General features: G+C 43.0%; 1 protein-coding gene across 5 annotated transcripts in view; it reads right to left on the bottom strand.

The window, feature by feature from the left end:
- The window catches only part of chd6 (chromodomain helicase DNA binding protein 6), a 96,597-nt gene that overhangs the window by 62,206 nt on the left and 18,592 nt on the right, over positions 1-15,799 (bottom strand). For all 5 annotated transcript variants that reach the window (XM_074669056.1, XM_074669136.1, XM_074668973.1 and 2 more), the window contains exon 2: positions 11,385-11,434. In XM_074669056.1, coding sequence (XP_074525157.1) covers positions 11,385-11,414 — 30 coding nt within the window. In that variant the 5' untranslated portion in view covers positions 11,415-11,434. The remainder of the gene's footprint in view (positions 1-11,384; positions 11,435-15,799) is intronic.

Below are 15,799 nucleotides of genomic sequence, written 5' to 3'. Positions count from 1 at the left end.
TGCTCAGATCGATGGCATTTATCTTGTGAACATTAGTAAATGTCAGCTCAGCCTGAAGAGGCTCCTTTCACTCTGCACGCAGCAGAAACTGATAGATGTATTTACTCGGAGGATTAACGCGCTCTCTTAGTGTATAAAAACTGAGCTGTGGGAGGAAGAAGAGCCCAACACTACGAGTTTAAAGAGCAGGACTTCAACTCCTCAAAGAAACATCTTCACTCAGCGTAACAGAGCAGAGAAAAGGGCCGTCGATCTCTGACAGAGGTTTAGATGGTCCTGAGGTGACTGATGTCAGGAGAACCATCACACTCACAGCTTTCTCAGGTACAATTCAGCCAAGAAAGATGAAAACTGCCTCAAATTTATCCCAACATATCTGAATGCTACAGGAGCACCAGAGGGACAGAATTAAGACTAGGAAAGCACAATTCTCCCTCTTTAACAGCAGTTACATCATGATGCTGGTTGTAGGAAGTCCAGGTTTCTCGGGCATATGTGCAGCACCTTCTCACGCCTCAAGTACACCAGGGACGTCTGCAGTCCGACTCTGTTTCCGATTGAGTGTAGAGATCCAGAGGCAGCTTTTGGTATGCCATTAATCACTCTGTGCCACCTGCCAATCCTAGATGAAAACAGCCACTCAATCAGGGACACCTACCAACTGCTTACCAACTGACAGGCAGGTGTCACTGAGCTGTAGGTAAGTGACACTTTGTTATTGGCAAGTGACAGGTGTCACTGACAGATTGGCAGGTGTCACCAATGGAATTCCAAGTGTCATTGTACAATTATCCCTTAATTCCACTGCACGTGCCGCGCAGCGCCCTTGCAGAGCACTTAACTTCCATTGTTCCTCCCAGGTGCGAGAAATACGCTTCAGGTCTTTTTCTGCACGGCCGCTTCCAAACCTCCTAAATTTACTGTCAATAAGAAAGCACTAGACAGGAAGTCCCCGTGTGAAGTACATGGAAGATTCCAAATAAAACACAATCCACTCTCCAACGTAAATTTCCCCCATATGTTATAAATACGTCACATCTGGAGTTACGTGCATCAGGTAAATAGTCGGCCGGAGGGTCCCAGACGCAACACGACGCCATGGATGAAGAGAAGCTGATCTTGGAAGTGGATAAGTTCGGCATTCTTTCTGATCCCAAACATCCTTTTAATAAGGATACAGGCAGAAAGGACAGGGTGTAGACTGACATATAAAAAGTTAAGGGAGTGGATGGTGATAGAGTGATCTCGCTATTCATACGAGAGCCTGTGACTCTCCAAGGACCAGCCCTCCAGCCCCCCTCCTTTCGGATTGAGCGGCGCAGCGCTGCGCATGCGGTGGAATTTAGGGGTTAGAAGGTGTCACTGTTGATTAAGCAGGTGTCACTAATGGGAAAATCCAAGTGTCGTTGAGCTATTGGCAGGTGTCACTGCCAAATCAGCAGATGTCACTGATGGAATTCCAATTGTCACCAACAGATTGACATGTGTAAAAAAAATGGAAGTGCAAGTGTCATTAAGTGATTGGTAGGCGTCACTAATGGATTCCCAAGTGTCACTGTACAATTGGAAGGTGTCACCATAGACTATAAAAAAAATGGACGTCATCTTGCTCACCTCGAGGTGAGGTCTCCACAAAAACTGCTCCCCCTGGTGGCTGGCTGCAGTATAGGTTAAAAATCCATCTCCCCAGTCATTCCAGATGGGCTGTGGTCAAACTATAAAAAATTAAAACACCTGGTAGAAATGTTTCTCACGTCTGATTGTTGTGGTGATTTGAAGATATTATTTGGCTGTCTTGTATCCAAGTCCTCTTTTTTTCTGAAAAGTTTCGTTTTCATTAGTTATACAAGGTTAAAAACGAGGTTTTGCTTCATGTTTAATGATGATTGACAGCTGCTGTTCTCGGGTATTTTTTTCGGGGATTGTAAAATATGTCTGGAGGTAGAGTCAAGAAGTGATTAGACTGGAAAGAAAAAATACATATATTTTTGTCACCCGGCTCCACTCAGATTCTCCCAGAATCCCTCACAGTCTCTACTGCACAGACTCTGGCTGCAATTGCATTCCAATGACGGAGGAATTTTAGCTTCAAAACCGTACAATGGTAAATGGTGGAGACACACTGTCCACCCTATATACAGTCTATGTACAGTACCAATTTTAGGTACTTTTTGGCTTTATGTGGTAAAAAATATCAATTTGTTTTATAATAAAATATTTATAGTTTTTCAATTTAACATTTTTATTCTTCAATATATAACCTTACAATGTTGTGTTCATGTCCAGCATGGAAAATCTCCTACTCTCCCACTCCATCACAGTCACAAGGATGCATTTAGGTACCTTAACGTGGCACTTTTGATTTCTGGTGAATCCGTAGTGGTGTTTCTAGGTAGCTTCTGGTCACGTCTTCCTGTCCCGCTTGATCTTTCCCACACTGGATTTTTGCGTCACAGCTCCACGTCCAGCAAATAAAGGATACTGGATATTACCTGCCACATGACGGAGCAGCCACACAGACGGACTGCAACACAATGGATCCAGTCTAAGCTGACACACTAGCTTGAATGGAAACCTATCTGATCCGTTCTCATGATGGAGCGAAGACGGACTGGAGACACATCTGGTTTATTTCACCCATCAAACCGTTGTTTTTGAGAATAATGGAACAGCCTAATTTTAAAATATTCAAATAATCATTAACATAACGAATTGAATACTTGATGTGACGATGGCTTCGTCCTGTCGGCAGCAGCTCACAGTTTTTTGCTGGAGGTCGGAGCCGTTAGCGTTAGCTTCACATAATCTGTCGATCTGATCTCACTGTGTCCAACTCAGGCTGAAAGATCCACTCTGCACACTCACAGCTAACCCAGGAGATAAAATTAGCCGCAAAGCTAACTGTGGCTCAGTAATGACCCTGCTGCAGCACACACACACACACACACACTCACACACACACACACACACACACACACTGGGTAAAACACATCATCAGAGCATAACGTCATGGTCCAATGTGCTTACATGTGTGAGTACACACTTCCTCACACACCCACACACTCTGCATGGCTCAATGTGCTTACATGAATGACTGCATATACACAAATACACACTCACACACAAACGCACAAACACACACCAATAAAACCACAAATACACACGCCTCTCAGCTCAGTGCGCTTACATGGGCGACTACATGCAGGGAAACAACTTTAAAACACACACACACTCACACACACACAGTCTCTGCACAAGAACACACCCTGTCGAACACTCACACACACACTCACACACAGAAACACACACACACCGTGTGATATGCTGCAGTGTATCACGCTCTGCCAGCCGAGCGAGCACAGCTGAGGGAGGCTGGCTGCAATCACACTGCCTATGAATCAATAACACACACACACACACACACACACACACACACACACACACACACACATACACACACACACACACACAGTCTGTCTCTGTGTCACAAATATAGAGCACAGCGCTGCAGTCTCATCAATGCTGCTGCTTCCTCTCACGCCTTCAGCAGCAAACAGGAACACAGAGCCAGGCTAACGCTGATGCTAAGCTAACAAGTAGCATGCTGCAGGGTCACTGTGTTTGTTTTCTTTCAGTCATCATTTAATAAAAGATCAAATCAGGTAAAGAGGTGTGTGACAACACCAGGTCATGACTGATAACAGAGTGTGTCCACAGCCAGAGAGTTCAACATCCTGAACTTGGTACCATCACTAAAATCTGAGGCTCCTACAGCTCGCTGACTGTTTTTAAAGGAAACTACATGAAAAAAAAAACTTTTTAACCTTTTTCATCCGCTTTGAACTGTATCCGGTTTAAAAAAATGAAGCCTGAAGAGCTTAAAGTCACTGTTCATGGAGAATCTGCAAGAGGCTGGCTGAAGAAAGACCAAAAACCACGTCCACACCCAGCCAAAAAACTGATTATAACTTAAAAACGTATTTACAGCCTGCTTCAAAAAACAGCTTGGGTCTGAAACGCTGATTTCACTATCACCACCACAGAGTGTCAGAAAAAATGGCATCAACTTGCTCAGCTTAAAGTGAGGTCCCCACAAAAACGGCTCCCCCTGGTGGCTGGCTACAGTATAGGTCAAAAAATTGTCTCCACAGTCATTCCAGATGGGCTGTGGTCTTTAAAACTTAAAAGAATTAATACACCTGGTAGAAATGTTTCTCACAGGTAAAATGAAGATACTGTTTGGCTGTGTTGTGTTCCAGTCCAGATTTTTCTTAAGTGTTTCTTCTTCATTAGTTATTAGAGGTCGAAAACAAGGTTTAAAGGGTTTACCTCACATTAAACGATGATTGATTGATTGATGTTGATGTTTTTTTCTGTTGTTGTTAGGGATGGGTGCCGAATTAGGTACTTTATAGGTACTGACTGAATTCTGCAAAAAGTACCAGGTACCGATTCACATACAACTAAAAGGTACCATGCTTAGGAACCTAAACACATCCTTGTGACTGTGAGGGAGTGGAAGAGTAGGTGATTTCCCATGCTGGACATGAACACAGCTTTGCAAGGTTGTACATTTAAAAAAATAAATGTTAAATTGAATTTTTTTTATGTTTTATTATTAAACAAATTGATAGTTTTTTTTACCACATAAACAAAAAAAAGTACAGAAAATTGGTACCGTTGAGTACCGGTACCTATTGCCAGGTACCAGCATCGGTAACGTATTGTTTGAAATGTGAAAGGTACCCATCCCTAGCTGTTGCTAGGCGCCGCCCCATTGTGGCTGCCTGTTACAGCAGCTCTTCTATGTCTTTGTAATTTTTCGTCATCTTTGTATTTGGAGTGGATCATCACTTTGTATGGCTCATTTGTTGGTCATGGACACCAAACTTTTTGTGTCTTCAGTGATATTTTTACGATTTTTCTCCTGTGTTTGTCTGGAGATCCTACATGTAACCATGGCCACATTGTTTACATGTGAACCCAGCTGTTAGCAGCCTTTAGCATGTCAATGCTAACTGGTGCTAGGCCGGATGTTTCCCCACAAGGTGAGGAGAAGGAGGTGAGGACGACGTGCTGGTTCTCAGGTGTGAGCTAAGAAGTGACGACATGGACCTGTCCTTCCATCCATTGTTATTGGGAACATAAGATCTATCTCCAATAAGATGGACGAGCTAGCTGTGCTAACCCAGCAACAGAGGGAATACCAGAGGGCAGAGTAGCATCATGCTAGGATACAGGATACAGGAGACAGAGACTGAACAGACTGCTGAAGAAGCTCAGTCCTGGACCCTGTGGAGGTGGAGGCTGGCTGACTGGACGATGATGGACAAGCTGTCAGCATCTATTTTCTTATGGAGCTTTTTACACTTTCTATACACTTTCTTACTTTGGTTTTCTTGATTGCTGCTGTGACTTCTCCTGAATTTCCCCTTAAATATGAAGTAAAAAGTATTTTCTATTCTGTTGACGACTGTTGTTCCTGTGTATTATTTTCAGGATTAGTAAGATACGTGTCGGGGGTGGAGCTATGGGTAGACCTTGGTGTTTAAGGCCCCGCCACTCCAAAGGATCAGCATATGAATATATATGTTAAACACAAAGACAGGATGAAAGAAACTGACTCAGTGTGCGAAGGCCTCACTGACAGATGTGTGAGAAGCAGCTGTTTGTTTCCTCACATGTTGAACAGACGTTATCATTGGCTGTAATCTGTAATCTGTGTTAGCAGCTTTGGCTCTTTGCTGCAGATATGAAGCGAGGCGTCTCTTGGTTTCCCTCCCTCCAGTATTTTTCCTCCACATTTCATGAATCAGCAGGAACCAGGGAATCTGGGTCGTCTGCACTTCAAGGTAACTCAGAGAAAAGAGTGAATTCTCCTCAGTCTGAGCCCAGACGCTGCCTCTCTTTGATCATCTCTCCGCTCACCCAAACAGCTGAAACCTACGTCTGCACAGCTCCCTCCTCCTCCTCCACATCCTCTGTTTGCATCTTTCACCGCTCCTGTTTTTATCCTGGTCCCTCAGAAACAGCAAACACGTTCCCGTCCATAAACTCCTGCCATTTAAACTGTAAAACATATCGTAGGTACGAGTCACGGTCACTTCAGTCTGACTCATCTCGGCACGACGCTACAAGAGCCACCGTGATATCTCCAGGCTGAGCCGTTTCCTCACGTGTTAGAGGAAGGATGCAGAGGAAGAAAGAAAGAGAAGTGATGGGAGGAAAGGAGACAAGTTATTTCTGGATGGAGACTTCAGCTGGGCTCGCTCTGCTCGGTCTGTGTGAGGCAGAGTTTAGGTTTACATTCCTGCTCCTGAACAAGCAAACATCAGGAACAACAGGAGGAGACTGGAGAGGAAGGAAACAGAGGAGAGGAGAGGAGGAGAGGAGAGGAGGGAGGCCACGCTGACAGCAGTGACTCAATCTACAGGATGATCTGATGGACATCTGACACGTACCATCAGATACATCCTCCTCTCTTTTCTTTACAGTCGCTGTAAAACGCTGTGAAATGCTGTGAAACGCTGTAAAACCCTGTGAAGTCTTTGAGTTCATCTTGAAACATCATCAGCGTCTGATTGTTTAAACTCTGATCCCCCCTCGCGCCTCCTGCTGGGATAATAAAGCTGATGTGATTCAGGAAACAATCAATACAGGCGCTGTTACAGTGAGGAGCAGGCTCATAAAAAGTCACTTCACCTGATCTATTATGGATTAAAGAGCGGGATGATGGTGCACCCGTCAAATAACAGCTCTCATTAAGGATGGAGGCTGAAACACATCACAGCACCCACAGAGAAGTAAAGGAGACACAGATTACTCCTGCTGCAAACGTAGGCGACGACTTTTGGATAGAAAAAGGAAAATAAGTAGCTTAATTTGCCCAAATTAGGACGCTGTGAAAGCCGACAGCTCTACATTAATTTATTCATTGGTAGCACCAGCACCTAAATTGCACATTTTTTTATTTTTATTTTTTCATTTATTTATGTTTTTTTTTTTAAATATTATATTTTAATGATGTATTAATAATTTATTTATTTATTTTTTATTTATGTATGTATGTATTTATTTATTTTTATTTTTATATTATTTTATTAATTTATTTATGTATTTATTTATGTTTATTTTTATTATTTAATTTTTGTATTTTTTTATTTGTTTATGTATTTATTTTCATTTTTTATTGATTTATTTATTTATTTTATTTATGTTTGTATTGATGTATATATTTATATTTTTTTATTTATTTATTAAATAAATATTTAAATAATATTTTTATTTTTATTTTATTTGTTTATTTATTTATTTTTCAGGGGGTACAGTAACTCAAGTTATTATTATATTTTCTAAATTTTTTACTGAAAATATGAAGTTTGTCTGCAACAAGCACTGGCTGAAAAATTGTTCATTTCTTTGGAATAATTTTAAAATAATAAAATAAAAGCAAGTAAATTACAAAAGACATGCTGTGTTTACATGTCAGGGTTATTATATTTAACGAATACATTTTCCCTGAAATAAAAAATAAAAAAAGCCTTCACAAAAAAATGATTAAAAAAATGTAGTTGTGAGTTTACAAAGCTAAATAAAATAAATTAAAATGATGGAGGAAATGTCTTTAGTTTCCCTCTTTGTCAATCTGTCTCATACAGAAACTTATTTTAAACAGACCTAACAATAGGAGGACTGACGGGCTGCAAATGCTTCTTATCTGGGAGGGAGTCTCCCACTTTTTAACCCTTTCTCCTGATTATCCCCCAATTTAAAGTTTGGCGATGTATAATAGATCCTGTTTTAAGACGAATCAAGTCCTGCACTTGTGTTTTAGATCGAAAACTCAAAAAATATCCCTCCCTCTCCAGTAGTTTGGTTTGATCCAAAGACGCTGCGTGAGAGCTTCTGTGACTGTGGTCACACAGACACAGAGACAGGTAGCTGTGTAACACTCGCAGATGAGGAGTTTATCAGAGAATCAGCTGTTTTTTTTTAAACATATGTCATGAGTTAGACTCTTCCACTGGTTAAAAAGTGGATCCATCCTGTGATCAGCCCTGATCTCGCTGTCTAACATTAGCTGTGAGGTGGGTGCTCTAACGTAGCGTCCTCTTCAATAAGGAGAGTTTAGAGCAGCATGAATCTTAAGGTGAGCAGGCTGTTACTATCATTACTGACAGTGAAACACTTATTGTCATGAAGTTCGGTCTTGGGACGATATACTATTCTCACGATTCGATTCTATTACTTTTTTTTGTTGTTGCTTTAGATTTAAATTGCGATTCTTGGATATTTACAATTTTTGTGATTTTTAAATTTGCTTTTTCAACACCAGACCATGTAAAACAGTAAAATGATGATGATAATGTTTACAGACTACATCAGGAGCCATATTCTGCCATAAAATGCTCATCACGTGAGTCAGAGAGAAACATTTCGCCCTCTGCTGGAAAAAATTGGTAACTTTTCTCCAATCCAGTTCATAAACAAAGACTGAAAAGAAGAATTTGAATTTGAAAAAAAAAATGACAAAGAATCCAGATTTTGATATTGCCAAAAAAAAGTGTAAAGTTTGCACATTCCTCTGCCCTGATCCATCACACCTGATCGATCGCTGATTTCTCAGAGGGTTAACTTAACAAAGGCTTCTTCTTCTTTATTGTGAAATGCTTAAGGGTAGCAAAGCCATCGCAGCGTCTGCTTCACCTGACGTCTCAGACTGTTTTAACAGACTGTGCTGCTCAGGTGTCACCCTGATAAATCTGTGTCTGACTGATAAAACTGAACATCCTGATGAAAACAGGCGTCCCGTCGCATGTTTCAGCTCTCGGCGTGCTCGCGCTCCATCAGCACAGAGCCGAGGCCTCATGCTTCACTCAGAGATGCTGCGTCACCTCACAGCAACAGAAAAACCTCTGACTCATCACTCGCTCAGCCTGACTCATAAATATTACAAACAGCACGTCCACATCAGAGGAGGAGACGGCTCAAAGAGAGGAGCTACGTCTGCAGCAGGGAGGAGACGGCACAGACACACCTGGAGAGAGGAGCTCTGCAGAGCCGGAGGAAACGCAGAGATGATGGAGCAGAAACTGACCAGGACACGAAAGTCTGTCAACTATTGTCTTTACCTTCAAGAAACATGAAGAAGACATAAACGAGGAGTTTCTGTTCAGAGTGAAAATAAAACAAGGAGCAGGAAGTGTCACTTTGTTGGCCTTCTAGCTGTGATGCTAACCCAGCATCAACAGCATCCTCTGTTCATTTTTACCAAGAGCATGATGGGAAATAATCTAAAGAGGGATACAGTTGTTTCTTTAACACAAAAAGAAGCTCCTGTCTTTGGTTTTAGCACTGGGTTACATCAGAAGTTCCAGGAACTTTTAATTCAGAGAGCTACTCCTCCAGGATCTCAAAGGTTCCTGTGGTCGGGTTTCGTCTGTCTCCTGAAGTCCGGTGGAGATCATCCAATCAGACCAGAAATAAGGGTAGCTGCACGACACTAGCCAACCAGCAGAGGACAGTGAAACAACAATGAAGTTTAGCAAAAATGACCTTGGGTGCGTCTCAAAGCTCCAAAGTTTCATCCTTCCTTCCTCCACTTGCGTCGTTCACTTGCATCTTAGTCCCTCCCACCAGAGATGATGGAGAGATGAGGAAATGAAGAGAGGAGAGAGGATGGAGGAGATTGGTTTTTAGAGCAATGGACATCCTCTTCTTCAGAGCGTCACATGAAGCGACGTGTTTCAGTGATGACGGCATCAGCTGATCGCCTCTGGATCATCTGTCAGTCAGCTCTATCAGCTGTTTGTGCGTCTGGGCATGTGCGCTGTAATAACTCCGATCAAACAGAAACAGTAACAGAGCTTTGTCTGTTCCATTAACCAGTTAAACAAACAAGTTACCATGAAGAAAACCAGCTCTCTGTTTATTCTGTGTGCTGTTTAGAAGCTCATGGATCACTTTTCTGGTAAAATGCGTAATTGTGAGATTAGTTTTCTGTATTAATCCTCTGTTATATTGATTTGATGATGGTTGTGTTCAGTGTTTTGTGCTTTAAACTCACAGCGAACACTTTATTACCAGATTTATGATCAGTTTCTGAACGGCTCTTGTGTCTCCTCAATCATAGCTCCTCCGATCAGTCTCCTCCATCCTCTTTCCTCTCTCCTCAGTGCAATTATCGCTTTGGGACAGTCTTCAAAATGGCGACTGGGAAACTACTTCAGGTGCCGCAGAGGAGATAGGATGGAGGAAGCACAAAGTTAACGCACTGAGACGCACCCTTGGTAATGTGTAGCGTTGCAGTTAGCCTGTTAGCATGGAGGAGACAAAGAGGATTCACAGAGCCTTAAACACTCGACTCAAAGCATGAAGACAGTCAAGATTGTCTGGAGTTTCAGCTCAAAGAGTGATCCCATTAACAGATGATTTCCACCAGGTTCATCCCTCTGGAAATGTGATTTCTTTTTGTGGGCGGAGGGGAAATAAAACACAGGATGCTCCAACGAATATAGAAGTTCATCTAAATTTAAAGCCTGGTTCCTGCTCCTACAGTCAAAAAGCACTTAGTTCCTCGCTAGTTCCTGGGGAAAGTTCCTGCAGTTGAAAAGCACCCTTAACATCTCTTAACCCTCTGGAGTCCCTTGACGCGCCGGCGCGTCAAAATCACGTGACAGGTTTCAGACGTCATACCCAGAAGATGCAGCCTCAAAAAGTCATCGGAGAGAGAGGGAGAAGAGCCTCTGACCGGTGTCGGGAGTCGGACGTCCGGCCAGAGGAGGGGGCGACACGGCAGCGACACGCCCACACGAGTGGCATAGATGATTTGTGTGCCATTACATTGTTTTGTAAATAGTTGTATAGCTAATAATAATAGTTGTGTGCTAAGATTGTACATAAGTTTTGAAATTTATAATATATATTTACATTCTAAGTTGTGAAAATGATTCGTTGTACATATTTGTGGTTTTCACAGTAAAAAATACAACTTTTTTCTACTCTGATTTTGGGTTTTTAGGTCCACTATGTTAATATACTATGCCAAAATGGAAAATAACTGTAAATCCACACATGTGAGGTTGTGCTGAAAAAAATGATGCCAAGCAATGCCAGGTAAACAGTTTTTAAGGTGAAATAAAAGGGTAAAATCAAAAGTAGTCAAAAACAGCCAGATATACCCTGGACCCTGGTTAAGAGGTGGAGGTAGTGTTTGTTTCAAAGTCTTAAAGAGTTAAACTGACCCCACAGCCTGAGACCTGTGCCCAGCGCTAAACCACCTCCACACTGGAGCCCAACATCGTGTTTGATTCAGCCTCAAAGCTGCTGTGTGTGTGTGTGTGTGTGTGTGTGTGTGTGTGTGTGTTTGTGTGTATAAAACAAACCTGCTGCTTGTCCTTCTTATGTATTTTCATCTTCTATCCCTTCACTGCATCTGTGAGCACAAGAGGAGAGAAAACACACATTACTTTCACAGTCACACACACACACACAGACAAACAGGAAACAGATTACACCCATCAGCTGTTCGACTGAGAGCGGGAAACTATAAAGACCTAACGCTGAGGGGAAAAATGAGGATGAATGAGGGGAAATTGAAAAAATCAGATCTGAATGAATCAGAACCACAGCCTTCCAGCTCTGGACTCTGTTGGGTTCAGTTTTTCTGCTGTTTAACCAGAACAAGCTCCATTCGCAAAACCTGAAGTTTCAGCTCTCAGAGTCTGGAGGCTGACGGACACTTTTGCTTCAGGATCTGAGGTTTCGTGGTCAGATATTAAAAAAAAAAAATGTAAGAAAATGAAATATATTTGACGACTCTGACACCCTGGTATTTTTAAGCCTAATAAAGCTCTTAATGAACTGGTGCTGATACCACGAGCTGGCTGTCGTATCTGGCTCTGATGACGGGAAAAGAGGAGGCGCTCTCTGCTCCTCTAAACGGAGCAGGAACCAGCGGGAGGGAAATAATGAAACAACAGGAACCACTCGTTCAGACGGAGTCAGCTCACTCCTCTTGTTTGCATTGAATTAATTCCCAAACTGTGAAACCCTGATGATGATGATGATGATGATGATGAAGCACTGGACGGGCTTCAGGCTCACAGCAGGGAGCCACACACTCACACAGATTCACTTTCAAAGAGCGGTTTGTGTACGAGCGGTGCCAGAGTCTGACAAATCCACAGCTTTGATACTAAATAAAGGACTGGTCAGGGTCTCAGATCCAGACTGAGCTGGGACCTGATCCCTGGCAGAGCTGGAGAGAGGATACAGGTGAGAGTGGAGAGGATGAGACAGGTACGCCATCAGAGACGCCATCAGAGATGCCATCAGAGACTGCTGCAGATTGTTGGATCTGAGAAGGAGCAGAGAGGAGCCACAGGAAGTTATCATGACGACTAGATTTGAAGTCTATCAGATTTATTACTGGAACAGAGACGGACTGGATCAGGATCTGGTGGAATTTGGTCGTAACACTAACAGCATCGAGTGCAGCCATAATGATGTTGATTGACAAGCCTCCCTGAACTTTTTTCTGAATCTAACTACAGTCAGTTAGCAGTCTGTTCAGAGCGCCCTCTGGTGGAGGTGTCCTCTGTCAGTAAACAGCGTGCAGTCAGTTCAGTCACAGCGTGGACAGGAAACGGTCTTCCTGTCAGAGCAGAGACAAACGTCCATGTTTGAGTCTCAGCGTCAGACGCAGTCAGCCAGCAGGTCCACATTTTTCACAGCACACCTCATTTCAACAACAACAGGTAAACATACCTGTCTCACATACCTGTGTCCCGTCTCACACACCTGTCACCTGTCTCACACACCTGTCACCTGTCTCACACACCTGTTTCCTGTCTCACACACCTGTTTGCTGTCTCACACACCTGTTTGCTGTCTCACACACCTGTTTGCTGTCTCACACACCTGTCTCACACACCTGTTTGCTGTCTCACACACCTGTTTCCTGTCTTTCACACCTGTTTGCCTTCTCACACAGCTGTCTCCTGTCTCATGCACACCTCTTCTATCTCACACACCTGTCTTACACAGCTGTCACCTGTCTCACACACCTGTCTTCTGTCTCACACACCTTTGTCCTGTCTTATACAATTGTTTTCTAGAATAGAATAGACACCTGTCTTACACACCTGTTTCCTGTCTTACACACCTGTTTCCTGTCTTACACACCTGTCTCCCACCTGTCTGCCCTGTCCTGTTCCCCCTCAGACCCCAGAGGATCTGGAGGATCTTCAGGAATCAGCAGCAGTTTGTGTTTCAGAGAGAGAGATAGAGAGACTACAAACAGAGTGTAAATAACTGAGAGTAAATGTTTCCTGTTTCTCCTCGGGGCTTTACAATCAGATTCTGAGCTGGACCGGCTTTATTTATCGGAGCACTTCACACACTGAGCTCCCAGCGCGGAGCTCCACACACCCTTTACCTGTCTGTCTGTCTCTGTCTGTCTGTCTCTGCCTGTCTGTTTGCCTGCCTGTCTGTCTGTCTGTCTGTCTGTCTGTCTCTGTCTGTCTGTCTCCCTGCCTGTCTGTCTGTCTCTGTCTGTCTGTCTCTGTCTGTCAGTCTCTGAATATCTGTCTCCCTGCCTGTCTGTCTGTCTGTCTGTCTGTTTGTCTGTCTGTCTGTCTGTCTGTCTGTCTCCCTGCCTGTCTGTCTGTCTGTCTGTCTGTTTGTCTGTCTGTCTGTCTGTCTGTCTGTCTGTCTCCCTGCCTGTCTGTCTGTCTCTGTCTGTTTGAAAGGCTCAGAGTGTTACTGTAACAAGGACCCTTACGTTACAGCGGAGGCGCTGACACAATAATTTAAAGACACATAACAGTTAAAATATGAGGCAGGAGTCGTCAAACACGTTTGGTGGTTTTTCTTTTTTCTGGTGCTGTTCCTGTGTCTTTACGTCTTTTAAGAGTCAGATAATACAAAGTTTTTACCTCATCACTGAGGGTTACCAGCTGACCACCACGTCTCAGAGTGCTTTATCATGTGTTAAACATGGATGTTAAGTTGGAACCCTGGATGTTCAGACTGAGCATGTGCAGAAACTTCTTCATACTCATCTGTTGTGAACATTTTCATATCTATTCTGCTTCCTGAAGCAGAGAGCTGGCCCATCAGAGTGGGAACTCCGCGATTTAACAGAGCTGAAAACAGACGCGGGTGTCGCCGTCTTTCTGCTGGACAGGTTAGCAAGATTAGCTTTGTGCTGCTTCGCATAACAGTAACAGCCGTCGGGCGTTTATCTTATTGTCTCATCTGACAAAATGTCTCTGCTCGTTTTCTCCCGGACCGCTGACTACACCTTTAAGGAGCAGAATTCAGTCTGTGGTACCCGATCACACAGACCCACAGAGTGAGTCCGGTTCATGTTCAGGTTATTTTAGTAGATTTCTGCTTTTTATTCAATGACTGGGAACATTTGGTCTCATGAGTCTGTGTGCAGCTGTGAGCACGACATGAAACATCTATCAGAGATCAGCACAGTCGTATTTTAGACCTTTACCACGCTTAATCCAAGCACTCAGCAACTGTGAGCCCAAATAAACTTACTAACATTTCAATCCATAGACGTTCATCCAGAGATTTTATTTCACTTCCTGCTCGTCAGTTTCAGAGCAGGTATCAGTTAAACCCCGTCCTGTGCTCCAACATCCTCTCATCCCTGTTCAGACGAGCTGAGGCCGTTCAGAACAGCTGATCTGTACAGCTGACTGTCCCTGACGTAAAGATCAGGTGCTCCTCGTACTCCGAACACTCTGAACACTCTGTACCTGACATTCAGGAGAGTCCCTCTGCTGCTTAACACTCACATGATAAAATGGTATCAGCAGCAGGCGGACGCTGCGCCCACCTGTTCGTCTGACTGACTGAAACACTCAATCCTTCCACATCTGTCATGGAGAGAAACATTCAACCTGACGTCCACAGCAGCAGCAGCTCTCCATGACGTTTTATCATCCTGTCACGTGTAAAAACGACCTCCAGTAACACGTCCAAATCTTTGTCCTGTCAGTGCTGTTTGATTCCTCAGACTGTTAGGAGGTAAAATCTGAGTCATTTTTATTTTTCTCAGCATCAATACGTCAGGAGGCCAGGTTAAAAAAAATATCAGTCCAGAGTCTAATTTTCAAACCAGAAACTGCTGCAAATAAAAAAGGAGCAGACAGCCGAGCTACAGAGGAAAACAGCACAGTTAGCAAGTCCTGCTAATGTAAACGACGTCGTGAAACACAGAAATAAAAGTTTGTCTGTTTTTTTTTTTCTTTTTACAGAAAACTAATGAATAAGTCTCTGTCACAACTGAAGTCCCGACAGACACAACACAAACAGTCCTGTTTACTGGAGACCCTCTGGAGACAAACCTGAGACATGCTGTGGCGCCCCCTGTGTAGACTCAGAGTAATGCCTTTTTCACTATCAAACTGAATGTCAAATATTGGTCAGTGCTTAACAACCTTTTTTTACGAGCACTGTTAGCTGTGGTCCAACAAAAACAGAAAATCATCCACGTTTGGAGCCCTGCTGTTGGAGTTAGCGATGGGTACCTTTCACATTTAAAACGATACGGTACTAATGCCTGGTGCCTGGCAATAGGTACTGGTACTCAACAGTACCAATTCTGATACTTTTTTGTGTTTCTGCAATGAAAAAAATATCAATTTGTTTGATATTAAAGTATATATTTTTTCAATTTAACATATTTATTTTTCAATTTATAACCTTGCAATGCTGTGTTCATGTCCAGCATGGAAAATCTCCTACTCTTTCACTTCCTCACAGTCATAAGGATGCATTT

This window comes from Halichoeres trimaculatus, unplaced genomic scaffold (genome assembly GCF_033239565.1).
Source record: "Halichoeres trimaculatus isolate MK-OKI-2021-1 unplaced genomic scaffold, fHalTri1.1 fHalTri1_scaffold_1, whole genome shotgun sequence".
NCBI classification, from domain to species: Eukaryota; Metazoa; Chordata; class Actinopteri; order Labriformes; family Labridae; genus Halichoeres; species Halichoeres trimaculatus.
Note: the sequence above shows the minus strand (reverse complement) of the source record. Positions and strands in the feature narration are given on the sequence as shown.